At 38.9% G+C, this 22,383-nt stretch overlaps 1 protein-coding gene across 5 annotated transcripts; it reads left to right on the top strand.

The window, feature by feature from the left end:
- The first annotated feature begins 7,846 nt into the window (after positions 1–7,846).
- LOC113274789 (F-box protein CPR1-like) lies at positions 7,847–10,928 on the top strand. Of its 5 annotated transcripts, XM_026524173.1 has the most exons (4): positions 7,847–9,158; positions 9,243–9,451; positions 10,383–10,536; positions 10,692–10,928. In XM_026524173.1, exon 1 carries the CDS (start codon positions 8,029–8,031, stop codon positions 9,031–9,033), a length of 1,005 nt encoding a protein of 334 aa, XP_026379958.1. In that variant the 5' UTR covers positions 7,847–8,028; the 3' UTR covers positions 9,034–9,158; positions 9,243–9,451; positions 10,383–10,536; positions 10,692–10,928. The 5 variants fall into 5 exon arrangements, with proteins under 5 accessions (XP_026379958.1, XP_026379959.1, XP_026379956.1 ...); XM_026524174.1 differs by lacking the exon at positions 10,383–10,536; XM_026524171.1 differs by having other exon boundaries at positions 10,383–10,928.
- The last annotated feature ends 11,455 nt before the right edge of the window (positions 10,929–22,383 follow it).

Below are 22,383 nucleotides of genomic sequence, written 5' to 3'. Positions count from 1 at the left end.
ACTTGGTGGCTCTCTAAAAGAGTCACAAACTATACCTGCAAGTGCACAGGGTCTAGTGTATAAAACAGGGCAAGCAGGGTCGAACCACAGAGACTTGGAGTGTGCAAGTTAAAGAAATGCTAAATTATTCTAAGCTATGAAAAAGACAGTGTGTAACAGCAGTGGTAGAAGAATTTAGAAGTAATGGCAATGCTGTGGCTCAATGCTCAGTGCACAGCATGCAAGGCAGTGTAGATAGTGAATTGAGATGCAAGATTGTAAAGAACTGAGAAGTTGGAGTTTAGGTTGTTGAATCCACAGCCTAGTTTCATAGAAATCCCTGTTTTAATACCCTAGTTCTCTTCTTCAATCAAGGAGTATAGAGGTTCCAGCCTCAACTACCTTGAAGGTGTGATAAATCACCAAAATGTCATGGAATGAATTAACCTTAAGTTAATAGTCTGTCAAATCTAAGAATTGGCTGTCTGATTAAGGCACAACCAAGCAGAGATTAAACTACAAATGCCAATTCCTAGCATTACCCATCTGTTTAAAGCATGGGCAATCACAAATTGAGCTAAAATCAGTTTACAAGCTTGAATATACATCAAAGTGTTAACCTAACTACCTAGGATGCATGACATACTAGGTGAGAGTAAATCAATGTGTATTCAGGGGTTAAAGCATGCTTTTCCTTCTAAGTTCATGGAGCAAAAGTGAATCAAACAGGGGATTCTTATCAACTAGGGTTTCATCTAAACCTTAACACAATGAATTAGAACATCATAACATCATAAACATGAACTGCTAACAAAAATTGGAATTGAACTGGACCCTTGAGCTTGGCTAACCCAAGTCTCAATTGGTGCTCTGGCTAGCCCAGGCATACCCTCTTCAACACAACATACATCCTATTTATACCCAAATTTTAGGGTTTACAATTTTTCCCCCAAATTGGCAGTTGAAATTAGGGTTCGACTTTACCTAATTTGATGGCAGAATCTCTCCCCCATGCGTCGACCCATTCTTCCTCTGACTCTCCTGCTCCATTCCCATGTGTCAATTGCTACTCTAGACTCGCCTAATCGATTGATTTTTCTTCTAGGGTTTCAGAGAGTCGTGAGAAGAAATATCAATCAAATAGGGGGCTAGAAAGAGGGGGTGATGATGGGTTTTGATTTTATGGAAAAGGTAGAGTGGTTTGGTGGTGTTTGGTGGCGTCAGGGAGTGGTGGCGATGATGGAGAAGGCGGTGACAGTGGAGTAGTGGTTCTGCAGAGGTGAGGTGGGGGAAGATGGGTTCGATGGGAAAGAAGGAAGGGCGCGTTTGGTTTGGTAGGGGAAGGTGTTAGGTGCTCGTGTGTTGGGCGAGTTTAGCAATTGTTGATGAACAGTGAGGATGCGACGTTGGATGCGAAGATGATGGATCGATCTAACGACGAAACAGAAGGAAGCGAGGAGCGACCGTTGGATGCGGAAGTACAACGAAACTGACGGCTCAAGATGGAGTTATGTGCTGTAGTGTTTGACAGGAGCTTCAGACTTCGATGCACGACGATGAAGCGACCGTAGGATGCATCTGTGGATCCAATCTGACGGCTACGAGCTTAGGCAGGCTTTGGGCTTGGTCTTGGTCTTAGGTTATAGTTTGGGCTTAGACAATTCTGAGCCCACTTCTTCTTTAAGAACAAATTCTTCCTTCCAAGCCCACTTCTAGTTGGTCCGGCTCTTGCAAACATCATTCTTCGCTCCCTTTCTGCGGGAGTCTTTGTCGTTTCTTTGCTCTTTTCACTCCGTGAGTTAACCAGGCTTTATTTAGTACCTAAAAATGCAAAATTAATTAATAAAAATATTTATTCTTGAAAACAAAGAAAATACAGAATATGGGATAAAATGTAGAATTAATGCACAAAAGATGAGTTAAATGCCAAGAAAAATATATAGAAATATGCACTTTTTAGGACTCATCAGAGGGCGATGTCGTTTCTCTCGATTCCCTGTTTTGGTTTGAGAGTCCATCCCATCACGATTATCGTACAATAAATTCCCTTTTCCCTGAAGAATCCCCTTCTTTTTCATGTAGGTCTGATAAGAGAGTCTCAAAAGACTTGTCTGATGATGAGTTTGTTGAACAGTTGAAGGAATAATTCGGCCTTCAAAACTACGAGGTGTCCCTGGTCTCGGGACAGACGGGTGTACTGAGAAAGTCCGATGTCGACAGATATGATCAGTCATCCGAGGAGGTTATCGTTACTGTGGGGAATTAGAACTCGGCCTTCGCTTTCCTTTGTATGATCCTACTAGACCTTTCTACTATGAGGTGTTGTCGCAGCTTCATCCTCCTCGGGCCTCGACCCAGTGGAATGGCAACACTTTCCGTCTGATAAATGAGTGGAGAGACCGGGGAGAGGGTCATGGATATGCAGCCGATTGGTCGAACTACATGCCCGAGGATGCTCCCAAATATATTGTCGCCAATTTCCTTGTGAACTATCGGAGTGGGACATCTACCAATGGTGACCTTGCTGGTTTTGCTGCCAGCCCTCATCGCCTGAAGTCTATGCCCGATGGTGCTGAACGGTTGATGCTGGATGCTGATCCTCTTGGGAAAGGTTCCAACAAGCGTGCTCGCCATACTAATGACCCATACTGGGATCGGGTTCCATTACTTGTTCGCGACCAAATTTTGCATGGTAGCTTCCCTCCTCCTCAGTTTCCTACGGAGCCTTACTTATTCTGGGTGATTAATAATGACAAGGTATGTTGTTTTCTTTCCATTCTTTTTGATTCCTGCTGTGTCGGCTCAGGGTATTGATTACTTTCTTCTCGTAGGTTAAGCCTCAGAGCGAGTCGACCAAATCGGCTTCTCTTTCCAAGAAGAGGATCTCTAGCACAAGGGTCGAGGAAGACCAGGGGAAGGTAACAAACATATAGATTTTATCCTAAGTACATGTACTTGCCCCTGTTTTTTGCCTTCGGGTGTTCTGACGCTGAACCTTGTGCAGAAATTCCCTAGGCGCGAGGATGAAGATGTTGGAGGGTCCGACATTGGTGGTGAGGGTTTGGTTCCAAGGCGTAATCCTCCTCGGGGGAAATCGGCGACGAAGGGGGTGATGCTGAAAAGTTCGGACATCGTGATCGACATCCCCGATCAAGATGATGAGGATGATATATTCGGGGACGAGCAGCTGTTTGATGAGGATGGTGATGGGCAGAAAGGAGGGGAGAATCCCTTGGAGACTACTATTGTGACTGCTAATGTGCAGCCTGGGGCTCAGGGGCCGATCGAAACATCGCTTCAAAAGCGGTCCCCCATGGATGTTGGTTCTTCCTCGAGTGTTCACACGTCTTTTACCATATCTGGACCTCTGTGTGATTCTCTTGGCGTACTACACTATGAGGAGTTCGGCTCCGATAATGATGAGCAGATGATTGCCGCCGTTCCCCTGTATCACGATATCGCGCCCGTCTTTGATGACTTGGTAAGTGGTCTACTTGCACTTTTCATTTTTATGTCGTCGGGACCTGCTAATCTCGTCCTGGGATGGAATTTGTAGGCGTTGAATCGATCGAGGCTGGAGGCTGCTCTCCGCCGACAAGAGATTAGGAAGCTGGAGGCTACTTTACAGCAGGAGAAGGAGCGATCTGGAGATCCAACTCTCCGATGCGCAAGGTATACTTTTTACCGTAGTTATGTTAATTGAATTCTCCGTACCAACGTCCTGAGTCAATTATTGTTCTTCTAGCCGAAATATCTAGTATAGATCTAGACGCTTCTTCGGAGTATAGGCTAATGAGGAGAAAATGGGATATCGAGAAAGATCTTGTGGAGAATCTTCGACAACGAATTTACAATAAGGATGGGAAGATAGACCGACAAGAGGCCGAGATCCAGTAGCTCCAACAGGAATTAGACATATATCGTTTGTTTGAGTATGTCCCTGAAGAGATAGACAACTTACGAGCTCGCTTGGGCATGTTTCAAAGACTTGTTGGTGATAAAACGTTACTGGACGATAATCTGGAGAGTCAGAATAGTTCCCTTAGGCTTCAAAATCGAGATCTTCATGAAGATCGGCGACGAATTTTGAGGAAAAAAGCTTTGGCCGAGCAGTCCAACCGAGATCTCCTTGAAAGGACCAAGGGTTTCGATAAACTGTCTAGTGACCTAGAGTGGACCCAAGCGCAGTTATCGATGCTACAATTGTCCTATAATCGGCAGAGGTCCGAGTGGAGCGATCACAAGAAATATTGCCCCTCGAATGAGTTCAATGAACAATACTATAACGAGTTGACTTTGAAGCTTTCTAAGGTCGAGGACGAGTTATCCAAGTCCGTGGGGTCGTTATAATCTGTGTTGTCAACCCTATCAGGTCTCTGGAGTATACGCAGGGGTGGCCTTAGGATCGAGTGGTAAAGACTATCCCCAGCCCCGACCCATCTTTGTTTGATGCTCCATCGACGAATACCTCCCAACGTGATGGGTTATTTGTCTCGAGTAAGTCAGCCGAGTCTTCTCTATCTTCTTCCATCCTGGGTATGTCCTCGACTTCATCTTCGTCTCTTAGTGGAAAATCTGCCAAGAAATCAATACCCTGAGCCGACACAGCAGGAATCAAAGAGAATGGAAAGAAAACAACATACTCTGTCATTATTAATCACCCAGAATAAGTAAGGCTCCGCAGGAAACTGAGGAGGAGGGAAACTACCATGCAAAATTTGGTCGCGAACAAGTAATGGAACCCGATCCCAGTATGGGTAATTAGTATGGCGAGCACGCTTGTTGGAACCTTTCCAAAGAGGATCAGCATCCAACATCAACCGTTCAGCACCATCGGGCATAGATTTCAGGCGATGAGGGATGGCAGCAAAACCAGCAAGGTCACCATTGGTAGATTTCCCACTCCGATAGTTCACCAGGAAATTGGCGACAGTATATTTGGGAGCATCCTCGGGCCTGTAGGTCGACCAATCGGTTGTAGATCCATGACCCTCGCCCCGGTCTCTCCACTCATTTATCAGACGGAAAGTGTTGCCATTCCACTGGGTCAAGGCCCGAGGCGGATGAAGCTGCGACAACACCTCATAGTAGAAAGGGCTAGTAGGGTTATACAAAGGAAAGCGAAGGCCGAGTTCTAATTGCCCACGAGTAACGATAACCGCCTCGGATGACTGATCATATCTGTCGACATCGGACTTTCTCAATACACCCGTCTGGCCCGAGACCAGGGACACCTCGTAGTTTTGAAGGCCGAATTCTTCCTTCAACTGTTCAATAAACTCATCATCAGACAAGTCTTTTGAGACTCTCTTATCAAACCTACATGAAAAAGAAGGAGATTCATCAGGGAAAAGGGAATTTATAGCACGATAATCGTGACGGGGTGAACTCTCAAGCCAAAACAGGGAATCGAGATAAACGACATCGCCCTCGAAGAAGGTATCACTCACGCACCTTTTTTCGGTCATTGACGGGGAAGAAGAATCCATGGCAAGAAAAACGAACAGGGGGATACGAGCTCTGATAAAGAGAAAAGCAAAAGGAAGAACTAACCACAACTGTCGCGAATCTCACCAACAGAAACAACAAACACGAAGATTGAAAAGAGAAGAGAGTCACCAGAATTAATGACGTCGGCAACAAAGGGAGGAAGAGAAGAAAGATGAACAACACTTCGTTTCTCTGAAAAATGGCGAACAAAGGAGTGAGAACATAAGGGAAGGTATTTATAGGGTGCAGCGCCTCAACCGACAACAACGGTTACGAGTCCTAAAGTAGAGCTAGTGGGAGACTGCATGGCGGAATTCCCGGCATGCTCGAGGACGTGGGAAGATGGAACGATTTTCTTTCCCTCGTGCCAGGCACACGAGCGAAAGAAGGGGCATAAATGTAGGGGTAGATAATCCACAGGGTTTGGTGGCAGAATCCTAAGCTAGGATACACCAAAGAATAAATACTGGTGAAGCACAAGGTAAAACCAAGCGGCACAAAGAGCGAGGAATCACATGGGTCGGACGTGATGGACCAATAGCTGTCGGATGCGACATAACCCTTATCTTCTGACAGATTAAGCAAGCAATCAGAGAACACTTGGTCAAACGAAGAAAGATAGTCAAACACATGAACGAGAAGAAAGAAGGGCGACATCGTGCTAACCAGGCGATACAGACTCGGCCTCGGATGAAGAACTATCGGTCAAACCAGTAAGTCGGGCGATCAGTGAATGTCCGATAGAGAACATCTAAAGTGATGTAATGTGACCAACATTGTAATTCTGTTGTATGTCGACTTTGGGCTATAAATATAAGGGCTAGTCGAGAGAGAAGAAGAGGTCGAAGGGGAGAGAAGTTAAGTCATCCTACTTGAATTGAGAGAACATCACCACTAGAGAGAAAGTATATCTTGTAACCAAAGAAGAAGAAGAATAATACACATCCTTTCACCCAGTGGACGTAAGTAATCATACTGAACCACGTAAATCCTTGTGTCTATACTTGTTTATGTTTTTTTATATTGTGTGAAATCACCTTGTACTCCATTGGATGTAGTGTGTAGTTTCTTGCTACTACAATAATGGTAAGAATATTGACTTGATTTGTGCCATAAGTTATGATTCATCAATATTGAATGGACTTGGTGATGATGTTGTTAACACTGTCGTTGAAACGGATAACCCATTCAAGTCTTCAGATTATGTCGTACAATTGGTCGGTTGTTGTAATGGTATGGTTTTCCTATTCATGTATCATGGTAATAGACCTGATTTTGTTTGTGTAATTTGGAACCCAGCTACAAATGAATACAAGGAACTATTTAAATTGAACAAATTAAATTCTCGGGATCCCGTTGGCCTGTATGCTTTTGGTTATGATCATAAAAAGTTGGTAACTGTGGATGACTATCGCTGTCGAATCCATGTCTATACTATAGGGTCAAATTTATGGGAGTCTTTTCAATCTTTCAAACATCGGTTTCCTTTTAAAAGACAAGGGGTGGTTTTTAATGGAGCACTAGCTCCACTGGTTAGGCGGAAGAATCAATCCTGACATAATAACCTGGCTGATTTCCCCATGTATAATCTGTTTTGATATGTGTAGAAAAAGATTCAAAGAAATCCAATTACCAAAGGTAACTACTCTGGGTCTTTTTGATGCGTTTATGAGTGTCGAAGTCCTTGAAGGGTGCTTACTTGTAATAGGTAATGGTTCTACTGATGTATGGGTGATGCAGGACTATGGTGTTCGAAAATCTTGGAGTAAACGTTATAGCATTACCGATGAGAGACTTATGAATAACGATAAGTTGAGCCTGGTGCATTCTTTTAAGAATGGCCGCATGCTATTCGGTGCTCTTTGTAAACTGTTTTCATATTATCCAAAGCTTGGAAATGTTAGAGAACTGAATATTCAAACTAGTTCAATCTGTGGCAGTGAAGAGGTTTATGATTTACTTCACGTATCTGAAACCGGAAAAAGAAGAAGATTAAGATGAAATCATGAGTGTATTGGTAGTTCTTATAATAACATACTTTAAGTATTGCTACTACAATCTCTTTCTTTGATTATGCTTGTGAACTTGAATAATATATGCATGCTTTGTAAAAATTCAGACTCGTATTCTCAGATTAAAAGTTTAACAGTCTTTTTTGATGGGTGAATTTTTATGTCTAGTTGAGTTATTTGTAAATGGCTTTAGTCAGATCGGTCAGTCAGATGTATGATTTTAGTCAGATACCGAGTCAGATACCTTTCAGACTGAGTCAGATGTCGAGTCAGATTTGTATCACGAGTCAGATCCAAACAAGTTTTACTATCGAAATAAAAGACCATGCCTGCCTTTCAAAATCGTCTTGCGAATTCTCTGCCTTTCTATCTTTCCTTCCTTCAAGGATGAGAAATGCGCGAAGGAACCCCTAATTTGCCAAATTAGCAATTGAAAGATTAATTTGATTGGGTTTGTTGTTCATCACTTCATCTCAAGTCTCCACTCTCCAGCTTAGGGGGTATAATTTTTTCTCTTTCACTCTGTAAGAAATTAGAAGCAGCAAGAATGTCAAGCCTCCCGGAAGATCTCTACCCAGACATCTTTTCAAGGTTACCAGTGAAATCATTGCTTTTATGCAAGTGTGTTTGCAAGAATTGGTATGCCCTAATCTGTACCTCTGATTTTGTGAAATTTCACCTTAATCTTACTACCCAGAAAAACAACCCTATTTTCATGCTAAAAGGTCTTGACAGTGATTTCTTGTACTCCATTGATTATGATTTATTAGCATCATCAGTGTCTGAAATTGAAGCTGATGCTATTGAAATGGATCACCCATTCAAATCTTTAAATTATGGTGTTGATTTCTTGTACTCCATTGTTTGGATATGGTTGTCTGAGAATGATGATGATGATAGGGATCATTTTTGTTTCTGGAACCCAGCCACAAGAGAGTATAAAGAAATACCCAGCCACAAGAGAGTATATATGTTGGAATCAAATTCATGGAAAGACGAGCAAACCATACCTTATCAGTTTCTTTTAGTGCAAAACTCTGGGGTGCTTGTTAATGGACACCTCCATTGGTTAGTGTCAGGTGAAGATGATTTTTTACCTTATTACAATTTTTTACTAATCTCTTTGGATATCAGTGATGATAGTTTCAAGGAAATGCAATTACCTAAAGAATTTTTGGAGGAGAGTACGGGTATAATTCTGGGAGAGTTGGAAGGGTGCCTTTGCGCACTTGTCAGTTCAGATGGTTATGGTGCTCTGGTTCATTTTGAAGTATGGAAGATGCTGGATCATGGAATTCGAGAATCTATGAGTGAGCGTTATGTCATTGTCCATGATAGTTTTGTGAGTACCCCGTTTTATTTTAAGCTTGTGTGGTCTTTTAACAATGGCGAGATTCTATTTTTGAGTTGGGATAAGCTAGTTTTGTATGAACCAAATAAAGGTAGTGCCCAACTAAAAACCTGTAGTAGTCCACTGTTGAAAGCCGAGTATTATTTTGAAAGCTTAGTTTCTTTGAACTCCGGTTCTTATGTGGGAGCGGAAAACCACTGAAAAATCAGAGGAAACCTGAAAAAGAAGCTTCGGAGAAAAATCGTTGAAATGGTTAATTTAGTTCTTGCTATTGGATTGAAGATTGGGATTATAAAGTTACAATGCTGCATTTCTGAAATCATAAGGTAATTTATCTATTCCCCCTGGCTCTTTTTTGTTATTGATTGTGATTGTGTGGCTTGATTTATGCTGTTCTCACATTTCACTAGGTGGAATCACATGCCGAAATTCATCAAAACCTGAGGAAACTCTACCCTAAAATGCACTTGCTCGGTACAGTGTTCTATAGAAAGAATTAAGATTGCGAAAAGAGAGGGTGCACTATTGCCGGAATTAAGTGTGGTTAGTTTCATGTGGTGAATGGTTTTCCTATCAGCTGTATCTACCAATACTTTGCATATGGACATACCCTTATAAGGTATTTATACTTGTCCTCCTCCCTCTTTGTTATACCCTTATAAGGTAGATAGAAACATGCACATTCCTATTTAATTGGCATGGTGATGTTTGGCTTCATACTTTACTATTGATTTCGTACTTATCTTTTTGCTCTGCAATAATGATTAAACTAGCAACTAGATTCCACTCTCAAGGATGATATAATTAGGTAGAGACACACTAGTAATGATGATAGTGGTATCCTTATTGTTAATCTTGAAACCAAATTCTTGTCCAAATTTGGAACCGTTGGACTTTCTCCTTACCTAGATTAGTAGATTAGATACACTTTCTTTTTTGCACATTTGTTCCCCTCTAAATTGAAGACAAGTGGTGTGTAGTTCTTCTGTGAATCAATCCTGTATGTCGCCTCTGTTATGGCAATTATGAAACTGATTATCATTTGCTTGTTGGCTGCCGCTCCAGAAACTGTGGATGGATTCTAGAAATCAACAGTTTTATAGGGACACAAAATATGAGTCATTTATGCCACCATCTGATTCTTAGAAATCGACAGTGCTACTTGGTTTCAGATCTATCTTCATACTCTGGCGTGATGCATCTTTACGTTCTTCTCCATTTGCTTCTCAACAGTCATTGGTTGCTGGATTTTACTTTCAAACACAAATCTCCATATGCACAAGAGTTGTTAATATCATGTCTTCTTGTTTTAGTTTATTAATCCCAACACTGCACAAAATGATACTGTATATCTTAAATTGCTTTTAAGTTTTAACCAAATCAACAAAAAGTAAGAAAAATTCTGAGTTACAGTCTGTCTTGGTTAATTTTATCATAATCCAAGCCTAAGAGATTAGTCTGGAGAACCAGGAATAACATTTTATTCAACAATGGTAGGGCTAATATCCACACTATGATTAAAGATGCTCTTTTCTGTTACAATATGGCAGTTAACTCTCAAGAAATGTCCTTCCTACTGAACAAGATATCTTGGACTCTCAAAACTCTAACTGGTCTTCTCCTCCTATGCATGCCCAAGGGTTTTGCATGTGCTGCTATTTGCAAGGCGCTCCGTCTACGATGTGGTCGGGCCACATACAATGAGTACGTGGCCCATCTTTATTTCTTGACACCTGTATAACCTAAAAACCTCCCCCCTCTAAATCCCCGTAAAGCATTCACTTTTTGAGAAAAAGTAGGAAGTTAATTTCTTTTTTAGTTAAACAGTTGTGTAAGGGATTGCAGTTCTACCTTTCAAGGTTGTCAGATAAGAGAACTGGATTTTTGCACCCCCATTGAAGCTGAAGCGTAATGGTGCTCTTATTGGAATTGATCTAGCCCTCGGCAGAGGATTCAAGCATATTATCCTGGAAGGTGATTCTATTACTATGATTAACATTCTAAAGTTCACAAAGACATTGTATCCTTGGCGCATAAAAGACACACCATCTCCAGGATCATGGTACATTTGATTTTCTTTAGCTCAACTGAATTTAGTTTCATGAAAAAGAAGGCCAATACAGTGAAACATTTTTTAGCAGCATATGTTATATCTAACGACTCTTCGGATACGTGGTTTAGTATTCCTAGTTCTTGTATTACTCATCTTTTAGATGAGTCTTCTTTAAATTTGTAGTTCTTTTGTTGGTTTTAATACATTATCCACCTTCAAAAATAAAAAAAAGAAAGCTAAACAGGAGTTACTTGGTTAATATATATACATGTTACCTTGAATCTCAATCCAATCAGCATCTGCCCCACAAATGAAAACACGTTTTCAAAATTCATGGTCACTGGTCAGTATATCCCCCATGATTCAAAACTTTCCAAATGTTCTTAAAAGAGTTGCAATGGTATGGTTTGCCTAATTTTGGATCATGGTGATAAAACTGGATTATTTTGTGTAATTTTGATCCCAATTACTGTTGCAACTGTAACAATAAAATATTCAAAGAAAAAATGTTAGAAATAAATTTCTGGAAAGCTTAAACAAATGCTCAATCAACACCAAACAGAGAACAGAGTCACGTGTTCAACACGTTTTCCTTAACACGATAGTTGACCGGTACGCCTCAAGAATGAGTGATGCCTATACCCTGTGGTCAAGTCGTATCCAGGATAAAACAACTCGTTGCAAATATTGTTAGCACTACAATACTTGCCCACTCATACGAACTCAACAACAATGGCACAAAGAAAAAAACCATACAGAGGGAGAAAGACAAAAATAAGAGGATAGTAGCTCTTCTGGACACAAATTGAAAAGAGAAGTCGAGTTCTTTTTATAGGAAAACAGAGAGGGTGAAATTAATGCACATTAATGTGCGAAATAATGTTGTCATGATGTCGACATAATTCGGTCATAAAAACAGTCAAAAACGGTAAGAAAAATGTCGTAATTCATGCACATAAAGCCGTTAAGAAATATTTTTGTTAAGAAAATAAATACACCCTGGTCACACGTCCTCCACATTTAAGACAAAATTTATTTTGATTGTAAAATATTTAAGGAAATAATTTAAAATCATTTTGTCAAAGTGATAAGTCTTGGTTGATCCATGTCCACGGCGTAGGCACGAGCCCGAGCCCTAGGACTAAGTGAAAGCAAAAATATTTCGCCCCACTGTTCCACCTACATTGTTTTACTAACTATCCATAGAGAAATAGCTATATAGTGGAACACTTCTTTAGTTCTACCCAATGTGGGACTAAAGGTTCTATTTCATTCACTCATAAGAAAATGAGTAAGTTCTCTTAGAGACCCAAAGGTCCTAAGTTCAATTCCCACCAAGACTATAAAACCAAAACAGTAAAACTCTTTTTCTCCAACAATCCCCCACATGAATGAAATACTGATAAAGATCAGAAAACGGAAAGCGAGAAATACCACTTAGGCAAGAGGTGTCCATGAGGTCTTGAACCTTTGCTTAGTGAGAAATTGTCGGAACTACTTGATGGACAGTGAACGCGATGTCTTGAACTGCCATCGTTTGGTGTAGTCCGCTATAATAACCACGCGTGATATCTCTCTAGGTGATGTCAAGTTCGTGTCGTTGTGTCCTTTTTGGCCCTGGACAAATCCCGTTTCTCAGAATGCTCTAGAGAATCAGTTCAATTCTCATAGGAAGCGACCACTTCCACATTCAGATAAGCGAGTTCCATCAAGAGTGTTTACTGCTACACCGCACTTCAATCTTAAATTGAAACTATGGAACTCATTAAGACTTAATAGAAAGTCATCCTCACATGCTGTCACACTATCACGTCTACACCATAGGGAAGGGGCAGAGAATGAAATTATCTGATAGTGTTTACCTTAACCCGCCACAAATTAGTTACTCATTCAAAACCTTGATCTTGGGATCTCCAGTCAGCAAGGTTGAGTATCCTTCATGGCAAGTTTATTTAATGAGCTTAAGACCCATCCCCTTTGACGCATTATTAACTATCTCTTTGGACAAATATTTCGTCAAAGGGTCTGCGATATTCTCCTTGGACATAATCCAATCAATGGAAATAACGCCAATTGAGATTATTTATTCTTAGCTTTAGCTATTACAGCTTGGCTAGCACAAAGTATAGATATAGCTGGCACAAGCCTATGCCAGAGAGGAATGTCTTCTAAAAAGCATCTTAGGTACTCGACCCCCTCTCGTGCTTTATCTATAGAAATACTCTCAAATTCCATAGTGAATTGAGCAAAGTATGTCTGTTTGGAAATCTTCCAAAAACAAACCCTCAAACTAGAGTGAAAATATATCCACTCATAGACTTATACTCCTCTGAGTCAACTATCCAATTTGCATCACAAAATCCCTCAAGGACAGCAAGATACCTTTCATATGCCAAACAAAAGGTAATAGAGTATTTTAGGTACCATATTACTCTACTAAGTGCATCCCAATGCTCTTTCTATGGAATACAAGTTATATCTACTTAACTTACTCACAATATAGGAAATGTCTAGACTATTACAGTTCATTAAATTCATCAGATATCGTATAACTCTTGAGTATTCAAGTTAAGATACTCCTTACCCTTATTTATCTTGAGTCTACAAGAAGACTCGTACGGAGTACAAGCACGAATTCAATATAATGAGAACGACTAAGACTATAAATTTTAGATTATCTTCTAATACTCATCCCTAAGATCACATCAACAGGGCCTAAGTCTTTCAAGTCAACGTTCTCATTCAGCGCATGTTTTTAGTGGAATTAATTAATCTATGTTTGTATCAAGTAAAATCATATCATTAACATACACGCATACAATCACACAAGCATCCTTAACAAGTTACTTGTAAATATACTTGTTACATTCATTAACTTAAATCCACAACTCATTATCATATGATCAAAATTTTCATATCACTGTTTACGTGCTTATTTGAAATAACCATATAAAAATTTGTTCAACTTACAAATTTTGTCTTCACAACCTTTCACTACAAAGTCTTCAGGTTGGTCTACGTAAATTTCTTTATCTAATTCACGGTTTTAGAAAATGCCGTCTTAACATCCAATTGATGTATCTCAAAGTTTTTTATGGTAGCAATAGCGATTAGCATCTCAACAGAAGTAATTCTCGTCGCAGGTGAATAACAATCAAGGAAATCTACACCTTATTTTAGTTTATATCCTTTAGCTACCAACCTAGCCTTATATTTTTCCACACTTCCATATACCTTATGTTTCCTCTTACAGACTCATTTACATCTTATGTTCTTACTCCCTTGAGGTAAACTAACATGCTCCCAAGTATGGTTCACACGGACTTAGTCCATTTCACTAAATGAAGCTTCTTACCAGAATGAGGTCTCGGTAAAAGTTATGGATTATTTACAAGTCTGGAGCTCAGACTAAGCTAGACATATTACGAAGTCAGGTCCAAAGGAGGTTTTGGTTCTAGCCCTTCTACTTCTCCTAGGCTCAGTTCCTACTTCATCTTCCACTAAAGGTAAAGTCTGACTGGTTCAAGGGACATCTAGGGGATCAACGCCTCTCTTACGAGAGTCATTTTTCAAAGGATTTTTTTTTCAAAAAACACAGCATCCCTAGACTCCATAATAGTATTCACACCAATTTCAGAAATTTCAGAACTCACAACCATAAATTTATATGCAGGAGTATGCTCAGGATACCCTATGAAGACACAATCAACAATTTTGGGTCCTATCTTGGTTGTTTTAGGTTTAGGGATCTGAACCTTAGCCAAACACCCCCACACTTTGAAGTATGCAAAAGACGGTTGTCTACCTTTCCACAATTCATATGGAGTATTATCTGATCCTTCAAAGGGTACTCTATTCAGGATATAGCAGGCTGAGAGGACGGCTTCCCCCACAAATTCGAAGGTAATCCATGAACTAATTAACATGGCATTCATCATCTCCTTAAGGGTACGGTTCTTACGTTAAGCTACACCATAGGATTGAGGTGAATAAGGAGGGGTAACCTCGTGTATTATGCCATGTTCTACACAGAAATCTCCTATGGGAATTCTGTACTCACCACCACGGTCAGACCTAATGGTTTTAATGGTAGTATTCAATTGGTTTTCAACTTCTAGTTTATACATCTTAAAGGCTTCTAAGGCATCATCCTTACCTCTAAGCAAATATATATGACAATACCTCGTACAGTCGTCTATAAAAGTAACAAACCATTTCTTACCACCTCTAGTTTGAACCGATTTCAAGTCAACTAGGTCTGAGTGTATTAATTCTATTAGAATTTCTATGAACATTTTTTCTAAAAGGTTTTCTAGCATACTTTGATTCTACGCATATTTCACTATTGTGTTCCTTTTCCAAACTAAATTTGGGTATGCAGCCTACAATGGCTAGTTTATGCATTGACTTATAATTTACATGTCCAAGTCTACCATGCGAACATTCAAAGACACACAAAAGAAAGCACAAGAATCAACTATGTTCACTTCATCATATGTTTCTTTAAGCTTATGTAGACCCTAAGTCTTTTAACCATTTCCTAAAAATCATTTCCCTTAGTTACGACAAGTTTTCCTGACTCAGTTAATTTCTTAAGTCTTTTACCATCTTCAGCAAAACAAGGTACAAGATTCTTTCTTGCATATGCTCGGAATATGAAAAATTCATTCAATGTGAGAGTTTTACATATATGAGCTTCTGCTTGACCTTTTCCTTTCAAGCAACCTCTGTCGCAAATGAGTTACTCATAAAGAGTTTCTCGACATCCCTTATCCTCAGATAAGAGGTGAATAGGTCTCTGTAAACAAACATGCTTAGTCCCTCCAGAGTCCACCCACCAGTCTTTCCCATTGGTTATTAAAATAAATTCCGACATCATGCCATCCACCGAAATCGTTCTAGTTTGTTTCAACTATATTAGCATTAACTTTCTACTTATTAAGGATTTTACGTTGTCTAAAATTTACTGCCGCACGACCAGGAATTTTACAAACATAACACTCATCCTTAATTAACATAATGATAGATTTAGATTTATGAAATATACCTTTCTTATGAGGACTACGCTTAGAATTGCATTTGAAGTTCTCACCTTTGTCAGCTTTGGAAAGTTTGTGATCATCCACATGTGTGACGTTTTTCCGGACACCACATCTCACAAACCACAATCCTGAATCGGAAATAAAGATATGAGTTTTGAATATAACATATAGATATACAAACTTTGTTTGAATAACCATTTCAAAAAACTCATTGTTACTCAATAAAACCCAATTTAGTCAACAACAAAATTCAGTTTGTCAGAATTTTTCAGGAACATTTCTCTATTTTGTAAAATATCGAAACAATATTTTTACAACTCCAAAAATTCTGAAATTTTACGTGGGTAACTATCAAGATGTATACTACATTAAGTTAAAAGCGATCATCGAAATTCCTTCTAGGTTAAGAGATAAATTCGAAACTCTACAGCTGACCCAAAAGTTCATTTTGTTTTTCACTCCACAAATAACATCCATGATTGTTGGGTGCAATAATTAAAGACAAGGAACGATCAAATAAACAAAATTTATTGATACTTATCTCCTTTAGAATGGAAGTGATCGGATTGACAAACCGGATGAGCTCCCCAGAAAATTTTGCAGACCCATCAACATCGTTCTTACCCATTGTTACAGATATAAAAGACTAACGTGTTAAGATTGTTGCAACTGTAACAATAAAATACTCAAAGAAAAAATGTTAGAAATAAATTTCTGGAAAGCTTAAACAAATGCTCAATCAACACCAAACAGAGGACAGAGTCACGTGTTCAACACGCTGTCCTGAACACGGTAGTTGACCGGTACGCCTCAAGAATGAGTGATGCCTATACCCTGTGGTCAAGTCGTATCCAGGATAAAACAGCCCGTTGCAAATATTGTTAGCACTACAGTACTTTCCAAATCTTACGAACTCAACAGTAATGGCACAAAGAATAAAAACCATACAGAGGGAAGAAAGACGAAAAGAAGAGGATAATAGCTCTTCTGGACACAAATTGAAAAGAGAAGTCGAGTTCTTTTTATAGGAAAATAGAGAGGGTGAAATTAATGCACATTAATGTGCGAAATAATGTTGTCATGATGTCGACATAATTCGGTCATAAAAACAGTCAAAAACGGTAAGAAAAATGTCGTCATTCATGCACATAAAGCCGTTAAGAAATATTTTTGTTAAGAAAATAAATTCACCCTGGTCACACGTCCCCCACATTTAAGACAAAATTTATTTTGATTGTAAAATATTTAAGGAAATAATTTAAAATCATTTTGTCAAAGTGATAAGTCTTGGTTGATCAATGTCCACGGCGTAGTCACGAGCCCGAGCCGTAGGACTAAGTGAAAGCAAAAATATTTCGCCCCACCTGTTCCACCTACATTGTTTTACTAACTATCCATAAAGAAATAGATATATAGTGTAACACTTCTTTATTTGTACCCAATGTGGGACTAAAGGTTCTATTTCATTCACTCATAAGAAAATGAGTAAGTTCTCTTAGAGACCCAAAGGTCCTAAGTTCAATTCCCACCAAGACTATAAAACCAAAACAGTAAAACTCATTTTCTCCAACAATCCCCCACATGAATGAAATACCGATAAAGATCAGAAAACGGAAAGCGAGAAATACCACTTAGGCAAGAGGTGTCCATGAGGTCTTGAACATTTGCTTAGTGAGAAATTGCCGGAACTACTTGATGGACAGTGAACGCGATGTCTTGAACTGCCATCGTTTGGTGTAGTCCACTATAATAACCACGCGTGATATCTCTCTAGGTGCTGTCAAGTTCGTGCCGTTGTGTCCTTTTTGGCCCTGGACAAATCCCGTTTCTCAGAATGCTCTAGAGAATCAGCTCAATTCTCATAGGAAGCGACCCACTTCCACATTCAGATAAGCGAGTTCCATCAAGAGTGTTTACTGCTACACCCCACTTCAATCTTAAATTGAAACTATGTAACTCATTAAGACTTAATAGAAAGTCATCCTCACATGCAGTCACACTATCACGTCTACACCATAGGGAAGGGGCAGAGAATGAAATTATCTGATAGTGTTTACCTTAACCCGCCACAAATTAGTTTCTCATTCAAAACCTTGATCTTGGGATCTCCAGTCAGCAAGGTTGAGTATCCTTCATGGCAAGTTTATTTAATGAGCTTAAGCCCCATCCCCTTTGATGCATTATTAACTATCTCTTTGGACAAACCTTTCGTCAAAGGGTCTGCGATATTCTCCTTGGACATAATCCAATCAATGGAAATAACGCCAATTGAGATTATTTATTCTTAGCTTTAGCTATTACAGCTTGGCTAGCACAAAGTATAGATATAGCTGGCACAAGCCTATGCCAGAGAGGAATGTCTTCTAAAAAGCATCTTAGGTACTCGACCCCCTCTCGTGCTTTATCTATAGAAATACTCTCAAATTCCATAGTGAATTGAGCAAAGTATGTCTGTTTGGAAATCTTCCAAAAACAAACCCTCAAACTAGAGTGAAAATATATCCACTCATAGACTTATACTCCTCTGAGTCAACTATCCAATTTGCATCACAAAATCCCTCAAGGACAGCAAGATACCTTTCATAAGCCAAACAAAAGGTAATAGAGTATTTTAGGTACCATATTACTCTACTAAGTGCATCCCAATGCTCTTGCTCTGGACTACAAGTCATATCTACTTAAGTTACTCACAATATAGGCAATGTCTAGACTGTTACAGTTCATTAAATTCATCAGACATCGTATAACTCTTGAGTATTCAAGTTAAGATACTCCTTACCCTTATTTATCTTGAGTCTACAAGAAGACTCGTACGGAGTACAAGCACGAATTCAATATAATGAGAACGACTAAGACTATAAATATTAGATTATCTTCTAATACTCATCCCTAAGATCACATCAACAGGGTCTAAGTCTTTCAAGTCAACGTTCTCATTCGGCGTATATTTTTAGTGGAATTAATCACATCTATGTTTATATCAAGTATAAGCATATAATCTACTGTAGTGAAAAGATTAATTTATTGTGACAGTTAGGTTTCACTTCACGCTGGTACTAATGTGGAGAGAAGGGCTCACTGAGGAATCAACCGATACACGAAGAAAAAGATGAAGAACTTATGTGCGTGTTTATCTACTCCACTTAGTTATTTTAAAGTGTTAGCGGTTGAGCAACTGTGGGTACTGCTACTACAATCTCTTTCTTTGATTATTCTAGGCTGTTTGATTAAAATTTTATGTCAGATTTGTTTTCTCGGATTGCTTGTTTCATTAAAGGTTGATATTTATTTTTGTTGGGTGATTTTTCATGACTCGTTGTGTTATTAGTGTTGAGATTATTAGTCCCATATGGTTGGATTATTTAAGATCTTGCGGTTTATAATCTATTAGGGCTTCTCCACTTATTGCCAATTGGTATTGAGTTGGATGCCCGCAGACTTTAATATGGTATCAGAGCAGGCTATTTGTGTCGAATCAGTTGACCACTCATGGTTGGGTTATTAGAGCCTCTCCACTCATTGCCAATTGGTTTTGAGTTGGATGCCGAGTCCCATGTTAAAATCTCATAAATTCTCTAAGGACTTTTTGATACGGTGTTGCAATCGAATGGCCTCAGGAGACAATCTGTAGGCATATTCGGTCAGAAAAGATAGTGACATACGATATTTTTAAGAATGTTAGATGCATTTGTTGTGCCACAACATACGGCATAACTACCACCACCACTATACAGTAAGTACCTAACTACCACCACCAACAACATACGGCATATAAGTACCTAACTACTATACAGTAAGTACCTAACTACCACCAACAACAACATACGGCATGTGAAAGAAATTTTTTTCAAGGTTTTATTAAGCAAATTCTATGGCTTAGAGATAAGAGAGTTGGTTTCATACGAGTTTCTGTACAGGGTTTTAAACAAATTTTTGGGAAATGGTAGTTTTATACTTTTATTGGGACTTGATGATGCAGCTGCGTTTTGTGGTCTGTTTTCGGATTGTAATAATCAATATCCCACTTTAGGTAATTTGACACATTACTTCATGGACTAATTTTCTTCAGAAACCCAAATTTAAATATGAAAACACTTTATCATTTAATTTTATAATCAGAGGTCACAACTGCTCATTCCAAATGTATCAACTGATCAAGTTTTCAATTCTTGTAATGAATACAAAGAGCATTCTTTTTGAGGTAAGGTAATTTGACATCTTTACACAACAAACCAAAACCAAATCCAAATGTATGAAACCAAGTGGGTTGCCCTCTTTTTTCTTTTTTACTTTTATGTTTGGCTGGTAGCCAGGTCATGTACTATTGATCAAGTGGGTTGCACTCTATATATGTTCGACTGATCAAGAGTCCAGTCGCATGAAAATACATCACTTAAAAGGTATATAGATAGTTTTTCCAAAATAAACAAAACGTAAGAATATAACAAAATTCACCACGTGCTACTGTCTTACCTATTAAATCTCCACAAACACCACTGATCTACTTCTACATGGTACTTGCACTCCAAAATTTCTAACTCTGTATCTTGTTTTTCTTTCATTAAGAGAAACATGAAGTTTCAACGGATAATCCTCTCCATGTCCTTCTCACTTCTCCTACTCCCATTACTAGTTGTTGAATCCTCATCTTTCAATGACAGAAACATAATAAGTCAATCTTCTGTCAGCAGCAAAATGAGAGATGCATCTATTTCTACTTCTCTCAAAAATACTTCTCTGGTCGGGAACATTATAACAAGAGGTTCATCTGCTATTTCTGTTGTTGAGAATATTTATGCTAGTTATTGGCCTTCTCCATCTGGTAATTTTGGCTTTGGTTTCTTCAAAGTACCATGTTCTTCAAAAGATTGTCCTGAACAATTTCTGGTTGGTATATTCCTTTTCAAGCCTCAAGTTGCAATTCTTGTTTGGTCAACTAATCGTTACTATTACAAACCATCTTCAGTTCTTCTCACCAACGACGGAAAGTTTGTGCTCCGGATACAGCCAGATGGCGAAGAGCAGCCCTTATTACCCAACATACAAGAACCAGTGTCATATGCAGTGATGTGTGATAATGGGAATTTTGTGCTTTATGGTTCAGAAGGTGAAATTGTTTGGCAAAGTTATGACAATCCAACTCACGTACACCATTCTTGGCGGTCAAAAATTGAGATCCGGAGTTGATCTTATCTCTGGGGAAAGCAGATTATCAGTTCAAGATACCAATGGTTTAGTGGCAATTAATACGCAAAGTTCAGAAAGTGTACGTGTATCTGTAATCTCTGATGCGCTTGAGGGTTCTGTAAGGAGGCCAATATTCCTAAGTCTAAGCACTATTGGTGATCTATATCTTGTTGGTTTTGATGGCGTCGTTCTTAAATATCTTTATCGAAACAAGAATCAACAAGGAGGAGCAAGTGTTGTGAAGGAGGATGATTTTATGTATATAGCAACACTATATTCAGAAGGGTATTTTATTCTGTACAAGCAAAGCATCGGTGGAAATAATAGTGATCAATCTTTTATCGCAGTACAATTCTGGCCAATTTATCAAAATCGTACTCCTGTGATTTGCCTAACCTCAACGAAGCATTTCTTTGCTTTTGTTGGTCTTTGCGTTTTGCTGCGGAAGTTGTTTTCTGATGCTCCTAGATGACCAAAAATTTGCAGTGTATCACAAATTTTACACCATGACTCGAAATTTTGGTTAGCATAAATCTTGGGCTTTGGTAGGTTCAATATTGGAAAGCTGGGTCTTTGGACCCAATATATATATGCACTATAAATAGAGAAAACCCTGATAACTTACTACTTTTCTATAAAATCAAACCACAGTACAAAAAAAAAGAAAAAAAGAAACCAGTAAACATGTCAAGCCTCCCGGACGTTCTCTACCATGAAATCCTTCTTAGAGTACTTGTGAAATTTGCATATGCTTGTAAGTGTGTTTGCAAGAATTGGTTTAATGTAGTTTCTAATCCTAGTTCTGTTAAATCACATCTAGTTCTCGCTGGTCTAACAAATAACCCCAATCTTATGCATGGAAAATATGATAATAGTGCGAACATCGACTTGATTTGTGTCATAGTTTTGTTAAGTTGATCATGATCATAACACAACCATAACATCCGCGTTCAATATTGTGACCAACAAAAGTACTCTTCCTATCTTGTCTTGAGATGATGAATATTGTACAAATCATATTGATCCTGACAGGTCATTGATTTTACAAAAGATCAAGAATATTGTGATAAGAAGCAAAAGATTTGGGGAATCTCTCTTTCTCTCTCTCTCTTTCTATCTCTCTCTCTCTCTCTCTCTCTCTCTCTCTCTGATGCTTCAGATTATTCAATACAAAGAAAATCAAGTCAACTGGTCAATCCGCATACTTCCGAAGTCTGCACAGAAATTTCAGCATTCGCCGCAGAAACCTCTACCATCTCAAATTCTGAT

This window comes from Papaver somniferum, chromosome 4 (assembly GCF_003573695.1).
Source record: "Papaver somniferum cultivar HN1 chromosome 4, ASM357369v1, whole genome shotgun sequence".
Classification (NCBI taxonomy): domain Eukaryota; kingdom Viridiplantae; phylum Streptophyta; class Magnoliopsida; order Ranunculales; family Papaveraceae; genus Papaver; species Papaver somniferum.
Note: the sequence above shows the minus strand (reverse complement) of the source record. Positions and strands in the feature narration are given on the sequence as shown.